Source organism: Felis catus, chromosome A2 (genome assembly GCF_018350175.1).
Source record: "Felis catus isolate Fca126 chromosome A2, F.catus_Fca126_mat1.0, whole genome shotgun sequence".
Lineage (NCBI taxonomy): Eukaryota > Metazoa > Chordata > Mammalia > Carnivora > Felidae > Felis > Felis catus.
This window is the reverse complement of record NC_058369.1, coordinates 87,632,981-87,642,312: the sequence shown is the minus strand read 5'-3', so window position 1 is coordinate 87,642,312 and position 9,332 is coordinate 87,632,981. Positions and strand designations below refer to the sequence as shown.

The 9,332-nt window shown below is 40.1% G+C and overlaps 1 protein-coding gene across 1 annotated transcript in view; it reads left to right on the top strand.

The window, feature by feature from the left end:
• Nucleotides 1–9,332, top strand: part of PCLO (piccolo presynaptic cytomatrix protein) — a 417,535-nt gene continuing 408,203 nt past the window's right edge. The window contains exons 1-2 of the mRNA XM_023250308.2: nucleotides 1–555; nucleotides 6,558–8,265. Coding sequence (XP_023106076.2) covers nucleotides 299–555; nucleotides 6,558–8,265 — 1,965 coding nt within the window. The 5' untranslated portion in view covers nucleotides 1–298. The remainder of the gene's footprint in view (nucleotides 556–6,557; nucleotides 8,266–9,332) is intronic.

Here is a 9,332-nt window from a genome sequence, read left to right as displayed (position 1 = left end):
GGAGGGGCGGACGGCGCCCGGCTGGCACTGCTCAGACCTGCTTCTCCCGACTCGGGGCGCTGAGGCGGCTTCGGGGAGTTGTCCAACATGGAGGAGGCACCAGCTGCGGGCGTCACCTGCGAGCGGGACTAACACCCGCCTGGCGTTCCGGGCAGCGGTGCCGGGTCCCGAGCCCTGGGACTCGGCCGCCTGCACGCCCCACGGCGGACCCCGGCTCCGGTTGCTCGTCGGGCCGCGGGCTTCCCGACGGGGACGCAGCGCAAGGAGGGAGCGCAGCGGCCCCGAGTCCCTCTGAGCCATGGGCAACGAGGCGAGCTTGGAAGGGGAAGGGCTCCCGGAAGGGCTGGCGGCGGCGGCGGCGGCGGCGGCAGCCGGAGGAGGGGCTGGCGGGGCGGGGAGCTCCTTGCACACCGTGATCCCGGCCGGCATGGAGGCGGATCTGAGCCAGCTGAGCGAAGAGGAGAGGAGACAGATCGCCGCTGTCATGTCAAGGGCGCAGGGGCTGCCCAAGGGAAGCGTTCCCCCGGCCGCTGCGGAGCCGTCTTCCATGCACAGGCACGCACAGCATGATGTATATGTCCAGGCATATATGTACAGCTTCCCGTGCACATATGTGCCAACCCGTATGTGCCAGCACGGCAGTACATATATGTGGTTTCCGTTTATTTTATTTTCCCTAATGGGGTGACGAGAAAGATCATAAGCCTTCTCTGGGCAGAATAAAAATGATGCATTGTAGAGTTTCTAGTGGGATAGTCAAGGGTTGCATTCCTGGAACTGTGATTTTAGGTTGTGATTTTTGGCCTTTTGGAACCTTTTCCCCCTAGGATGGCGTGGAGAGACGCCCTCCAGTGTTTTACTAATCTGGAAGTCTTCCATTAATACAAAACGGACGTGTTGGGAAATGGATAGAACTGGGTGTTTACCTGTCTCTGTTTAAACCTCCCCAGTCATTTCGGCGTCTTTTTCTCTGTGAATGATGTCTGAAATATTTCTGTAACAATACCTTTAATTCCCTGGGAGGTGATTTGTCCTTCCTTCCCACCCCACCCCCAGAGGAGAACAGGAGCTGTTTAGGTAGAAGGTATAGAATGAATACACCTTTTATATTCAATGAGGGACCCTAAAATATATTATGGCATTAGACAGATGGTTCGGTCGCAGCGGAGCAGGTGCTGTACATGTATTTCTGAATTAGCATATGCTATTTTTTAAACTATTGCTCTTTTATATGCAAAAGTATCTTACAGTTTAGAACATGTGAATTTGTGTTATCTTAAAATTAGTTTCCAGTACATAGTTTTCAAGTCAAACCAAATAAATGACAACTTGCACAGGCAATTAAGAGCTATTCTGTAATATTACCGTATTAATTTCCTTCTCTAGCTCTCCATTTTGCTTCATCTAATAAATTAGTTGTTTTCTAATTAGAGCCCTAAGAGGGTATAATCATTGTGCCTGCCCTGCCTTTATTATTGTAAACAAACCCTTTAACTTTACACCCTCCCTTAGCGAACAGTTCTCTGTCCGTTGTCCTGAAACCATTTCTGCTTTATGTTAACTGAAGGGAGACCTACAATTTTCATTTGAGATATTGAAAGATCTGGGTATTGTAGGTGTAGATTCTTATCCTCTATTTCATAAAAATATTTTAACTTAGAAACTGTCATATACGTATATGCATATAATTTTATCAAATAACTTTTAACGTAGGAGAAGTGTCATGGATAGTTGCAATATTTTTAACATAAAATCTTAAATTTCTACAATATATCAGCTAAAAATCCTGTGTTCTTGAAATGAAGCCACCACTACTAGTAAAAACCTGACCCTTTATATTAGATGTGTTTTTCTAACTGGTAATATATGGGGTTGTTTCTTTGGTATAAAGCCTTTTCTATCCATTATCTTAAGTATTAACAGCTTATGATATGCACCATTTTTCTCTACTGATGAAAACTTGGGAAAATTTTGAATGCTCATATATTATATTTTTATGGGATAATAACGAGGTACAGTACTTCTATTAGCTTTTTAGAAATGTATGTCAGCTCTTCTATAGTTTTTCTTAATATGTACATGCAACAGGTTTAGCATCCTGGTTACATAGACCAAGAAAAAGTTTGAGCTTTCATTTCTGCATTCCTAACTTTTCTTTGGTTCAGAGGGTGGCTGAAAAATACTATTTCAGCCTATGAAACTGGTTTTATACAGTACTTATATCAGATTCTCCATTGATAATTTTGTTAGAGTAGAATTATTAGTAGGTAATTTGTGGTCTCAAAACTTATTGGTGACAGCTTCATCTAAACAGATAAACAATATGCTGATTTTTGAAACCTTATATTTTACTGAATGATGTTTATAAAAGATGCATAATTTTTGGAAATTTATTATCCCCGCATGGGATAACCAAAGAAACACTTGGTTTAGATTCAGATTTTTAGAAGCACTCTAAGTATATATAAAAAAGCATATCCAATTTTTTAAGGTTTGAAGGGGTTAAGTGTGTCAGTTAGACATGGAAGTATTTTGTTTTGTTTTTAAATAAGGGTTGAGAGCCCCAAACCCTAAGTTCTTATCCTATTCATTTTAACTGACTCAAGGCAAATTGTATATGTGTTTCAGCCATTGTGCCTCAGTTTCCTTGCTTCAAACAAGGCAAGTGACACTTGTTTTACCTATCTTGTAGAATCATTGTGAGGACTGGTTAAAAGTTGACAGGGATATTTTTGTTTGAATTTTAATTTGAAGGAACTCTGTAAAGAGTACTAATATCAATCTCAGCATTGGATGGCACTGGCGTTGATGGCTTCAGACAAGTTGTGTATTGAATTATGCACTGTTAGGAGTTATTCTGATGTATCTACATTTTTTTTTTACATGTGGAGAAGTCAGTGGAACTCCCACTCCCCTCCCCACACCCACCAGGAGTCCGGATACTAGATATCTGTGACTAACTGTTTTTTTTTTTTTTTTCTTTTTTTTAAGAGAGCTTGTGAGCGGGGGAGGGGCACAAGGAGAGAGAGAAACAGAGACGGAGAGAGACAGAAAGACAGAGACAGAGAATCTTAAGCAGCTCCACATTCAGCACGGAGCCCGATGCAGGGTTCAGTCCCAGGACACTGGGATCGTGATCTGAGTGGAAATCAAAAGTCAGAGGCTCAACCCACTGAGCCACCCAGGTGCCCCTGTGACTAGCTAGTTTTATAGCCTTGGATAATCTATTAGCCACTTTAAGCCCTAGTATCCTCTACAGTATAAAAATGAATAGATACTCCTGAAGTTGCTTGTATTTCTAATATCAAAAATTTTATGTGACTCAGCACTGTCAAGTGTCATTGCTTGATGTGTTCCATTAAAAAGTTTTTTTTAGCATTCCAACTGCTTTTATATTCTTATCCTTGAATACTGTTTACCTCATTTGTAGCTGAAATATTTTTTCTGCTAAATGATGAAAGAAAAATTCTAATCTGGTGATGACAGTAGTAATGAAAGAGGAGGTTGTTTAAAGCATGGGTAGTTACAAGCTAGAAGTTACAGGTTACAAACAAAATGTTCCTGAATTTTTGATTTATTAAAGACCCAGAGGAAGACAATTTTATTACTTGGTCAACTCATTCTATTTACAACTACAGGTTTGAGAAGGGCTTTACTGAAAAGTGCTTCTGATTAGCAGAATATTTCATAGGAGTTCTGACTGAATCTGTTATTTTCTTTAGTATTCCTTTGCATCTCTCCAACTGGTAGACAACTCAACAAACATTTTTCTTCCTAGAGTAGCAAGCCAAGCCCAGGTTCTAAAATGCATATAGAATGTTTGCACTTATGCCTTGGAAGGACTGCAGAAGACTTTGAAAAGAATTGATGAAGCATTAATCTAGCATAAAACAAAAACCTGATACATTCATCAATTCATTGTCATCCATGTGTTCATTCATTCACTCATCAAACATGCTCTCTAGTTAACAGATTCGGTTCTAGTGATGCAAAGATGAGTGAAACACATTCCCTCTCTAGGAGGTCCCAGTCTAGTTTACAGGGCACAGATTGCATTTTCGTCATGTTTGTTTTTGACAGAGCAACTGTTACACCAAACAAAACTTCACTGAAAGACCATAGTTAGCTAAGACATCCTTATATTTTTGTTCAGGATTAAGCTTATATCTCTTTTAATGATTGTCCTTCTATTTCTCACATCCACATCTCTATGTTTTACATTAACTCACATCATTCTAGTAACTGAAATTAGTTTAAGTTGTAGAGCAATCTTCATATCTGTGTCAGTATTTTCTCAGGGCTTTTGTTAGACTATATAAGTTATACTTGTAGGAAGTACATACAATTGTAATTTCTGCTGGAAGCAGCTTGCTTTGAATTTTGGTGTTGATAACACAACTACTTGGTATTCGCAAAGTTCATTTTTTATTTGTTTTGTACATAGGCTGGATTCTGTGAAATAACACAAACAATGATTAAGCTTAATAGTATTTTCAAGAGCATTTCGTTAAATTAAGAATAGATTTCTTTTGTACTCTGTTTAAATGTAGGTCTCTAGGACTCCACAAGGGAACCAATTCAAAAAAATGCCTAATAATTACTCATAAGACAGGGACTTCTCTAACGAAGTTCCTAAGATTGTGCCCTTTCATGGGAGTGGTAGATTTCATTAATTGAATGTGGATCATTTCTAGAATAATGTGAAGATCTAAACAGTGGAATTTCTGGAAATAATCCATCTTAGGTCGTTTACTATGGCTTTTGCGGCCTGTAAAGAAACATTCAAAATCATTTTCCCAAAATGGAAATAGGTAGCTTTTTAAAAGATAGCTATCTTAGAATTGTGGGAATTAATTAGAGTAATAATTTTAGTTCCTCATTTCAGTTATCTCAAATTTCCTAACTTTTTTTTTTTTTCCTGGAGGGAATTGCCAAAACTAAGAATTCTATTTATTTATCTTTTATCAGAAAATCACTTCTTGCATACCTTGGCTTGTATAGATTATTTCCTTTGGACTTTTTGCTAACTAGAGGGAATGCTTCTGTGTTTCTTTCTGTTATGCCTTATGACTTGATCTAACTCAAATTTCTGTATCCTTTGGGGAACTTAAAAAACTTAATTCATATTAGGTACTAAATGATCTGAAATTAAAAATTTATAATCTGGCCCGTTAGCAAGTAAATTTTCACAAAACAAAACTTATAGAACTTTATTGTGACTATCTCATATTTTAAGTGCTACTGAATAACTTTCTCTTTTTTCTTTTAATTAAAAATAAATAAATCTTTTCCAAAATTAAAAAACTACATTATCAAATGCAGTACTTATAATTTTATTTGTTAACAATTCTAATATCTCCTATTCTTTTTAGTTGCAACTTTATCAGTGAAGAATGGCTTATTTAAAAAAATTAATGTATTTAATTTTTGGCTAAAAGTAAAAACTTAGTTATTTAGCCATAGTCATTTAAAAGTGATCATGTTTCCAAAACTGTTAAAAAAAAATCCATCATGCATATTTGTCTATGAATTAAAAGAAATTTTGCAGATTAGTTACATTCTTAAAGCTGTTAATAATGAATAATATTACTAATAGTCTAACAATGGCAAGAGTGTTACACAAAACATTAAGAGATTATTATATATTTTCTTCTGAGAAAAGTAACAATACCTTCAAAAATGGGGTCACAACCAGCTTATTACTAGTTGTATACCAGGCTGTATCTCGAGATTCTGTAAGTATCAATTGTTATTTTGCATAGAGATCTCATTAAGTATTAGCTATTGGAATAATAATTAAATGACATAATATTTTTCTTCTACAAGAAATAGGGAATTATTTCTCAAAAATTTCTAATTAATCAAAGTAGGACTTTTCATTTTATGAAGTTTAATAAGGATAATATTTAATGGATATTTTCTTTGTAGACAGAATAGAGTAAAATTGAATAGACTATCAACTTTCTCAGCCCTGGAAATGCCTGACATAACTTCCTTTACTAAACATTTCCCAGATGTCACATGTGCCATATGTGACTAATTTAATTCTTGTAATCAAGTAAGACACACAAACAACATCAAAAAAAAAATTTTGGAACAAACTCCCACATTTTAAAATGATTAGTTTTAATTCTTGGTGCTGCTAGTATTTGGAAGAATAACATTCTTTGAACATGAACGTACTAGAACATGGCATTGCCTTGATTCATCAATTTAATATAATTAGGTGTTAAGTATGGCTGGATTCTATTAAGTGTAAATGTAAACTATTATAAATAATGTCTAGCTAGATTTCCTATGTTTTCATGACTTACGGTAGCCGGTATTGTTTTTGTTTTTTTCTCTTTTTGTTTACCTTCTTGAAAATCTCTACCCATGTAAAGAAAGTAACAGAGGGATTAAACCTTTTCTGGTCACGTACAGGAGACTGCAAAAATGTGTTCTAATTATATTTATACATGCGTAATTTTGAGACTAAGAAAGTAATAGCTTTTTCATATTATTTAGAGTTGGGATAATTTCCATTATTTTTACTTCTTTTTGTTTCACTCTTCTAGGAAACAAGAGTTGGATAGTAGTCATCCTCCAAAACAATCAGGGAAACCGCCGGACCCAGGGCGTTCAGCTCCGCCTGGTCTCAGTAAGAGTAGAACTACAGACACTTTGAGGTCAGAGCAGAAGTTGCCTGGAAGGAGTCCTTCCACTATTAGCTTGAAAGAATCAAAGTCCAGAACTGATCTGAAGGAAGAGCACAAGTCTAGTATGATGCCTGGCTTCCTCTCAGAGGTTAACCCTTTAAGTGCTGTCTCCTCGGTTGTAAATAAATTTAATCCTTTTGATTTGATATCAGACACTGATTCATCCCAGGAAGAAACTGCCAAGAAACAGAAAATGGCTCAGAAAGAACAGGGAAAACCCGAAGGAATCACAAAACCTCCACCACAACAGTCACCTAAGCCAGTTCCTAAGCAGCAAGGACCTGCGAGGGTCCCACTGCAGCAGGATGGCTCTCCCAGATCAGTATCTTCTCAGCAACCAGAGAAGATTAAATTACAACCTTCAGGGACAGGAAAGCCAATTGAGGGGCTTACCCAGGCTCCTCAGACAGACCAGGCACAATTGCCCCTTCAAAGAGATGCAACCAGGCCTCAGACAAAGCAGTCAGACACACTAAGGGGAGAATCAGTTAAACCCTCTTTGCAAAGCCCATCCAAACCACCTATTCAGCAGGGAGGTCCTGGAAAACCTCCAGCCCAGCAGCCTGGACCTGAAAAACTTGCTACAGCACAGCCTGGGCCTGCAAAGCCCTTAGCTCAGCAAACAGGGCCAGCGAAGGCCCTAGCTCAACAGCCGGGGACAGCAAAGCCCCCAGCCCAGCCACCAGGGACAACAAAGCCTACTGCTCAGCAGCCTGGGCCAAAGTCTCCAGCTCAGCCTGTTGGGCCTGCGAAGCCTCAAACTCAACAGGCTGGGTCAGACAAACTTCCATCTCAGCAGCAAGGGCCAGCAAAGCCCCCAGCCCAGCAGCCAGGGACACCAAAATCTCCAGCTCACCAGCCTGGGTCACAGTCTCCAGCTCAGCCACCTGGGCCTGCAAAGACTCCATCTCAGCAAGTTGGGGCAACAAAGTCTCTGGGTCAGCAGCCAGGGACAGGAAAAACTCCTGCTCAACAGCCCGGCCCGGCAAAGCCCCCACCTCAACAGCCCGGCCCGGCGAAGCCCCCTCCTCAGCAGCCTGGCCCAGCAAAGCCCCCTCCTCAGCAGCCTGGCCCGGCAAAGCCCCCTCCTCAGCAGCCTGGCCCGGCAAAGCCCCCTCCTCAGCAGCCTGGCCCGGCAAAGCCCCCTCCTCAGCAGCCTGGCCCGGTAAAGCCCCCTCCTCAGCAGCCTGGCCCAGCAAAGCCCCCTTCTCAGCAGCCCGGCCCGGCAAAGCCCCCACCTCAACAGCCAGGCCCGGCAAAGCCCCCTTCTCAGCAGCCCAGCCCGGCAAAGCCCCCACCTCAACAGCCAGGCCCGGCAAAGCCTTCAGCTCAGCCGTCTACAAAACCAGTAAGCCAAACAGAAGCTGGGAAACCTCCTCAGCCATCCACTGCTCCGTCTGCAGCCCAGACTCCAGGACAAGGCCTCCCTAAAACCATCTGTCCTCTTTGCAATACCACTGAACTTCTGTTGCATGTTCCAGAAAAGGCCAATTTTAACACATGCACTGAGTGTCAAACCACTGTGTGTAGCCTGTGTGGTTTTAATCCCAATCCTCATTTAACCGAGGTGAGTGTGTTTATTTATTGTGTTCATGCTCTTAAACCATTATCATTGCTTACACAAATGGTGTTTGGTTTATCACTGGTATGATAGGATGGCATTATTTTTCTCTTGTCCTTTCTTTCTCCCTCTCCTTCCTTCCTTTCTCTTTTTCTTCTCTAATTGTAAATTTAGAAAAAAAAAAGTTTTAAGCCATTTCTCCAATAATAAGCCCAAAATGCTGCCACAATTTCTGATAACTTTGGCGTGTAAAGTCGAAATGAAATCAAAGATGCCGAGCATATACTCATTGCACTCTGTAAGATCCACACTATTTGTTATTACTTACCATCCAGTGATAATTACTTTAACTTTTAAATTCATACTCCTGCCTTCCAAAATTATGGTACTCTTAACTGGGATCATTTCTGTGCTGTGAAAAAAGTGGACCATGTTTTCCCATTATAAATACAATTTTAAACATTTTTTTAATGTTTATTTTTGAGAGAGGGACAGAGCGTGAGTGGGGGAGGGACAGAGAGACAGGGAGACACAGAATCTGAAACAGGCTCCAGGCTCTGAGCTGTCAGCATAGAACCTGATGTGGGGCTTGAACTCAAGCCGTGAGATCATGAACTGAGCTGAAGTCAGACATTTAACTGACTGGGCCACCCAGGAGCCCCATAAAAACAATTTTAATATAAAATTAAGTACACTTTTCCAAACTATACCTCTCCTTTTCCTGCCAGTGATTTTGATATACCTTATGAAGTAATGTTTCACTTATTAGTTGAGAGTCATTAATAACAGCATAAGTCAGTTCGTAAAATGAAGAAGTCATAAGAGCAGGTTCAACATTGATGGGTGTATTCTCAGAAGGATCATATTTTATATTTTTAAGTCTTTGGGTATGCCTTCCTGACTATCAAATCATAAAGGGGCCAGTAGTGACAAATGATTGTTCATCATTGTTTACTCTGATTGAGGACAGAAAAATAATTCTCAAGAATTTAGTTAATGTTAACCTAGCACTTAAAGGCCCTGGATAAAATCAGATTTTGATAGGTGGAGATTTGGGGACATTCAAGGAGAAG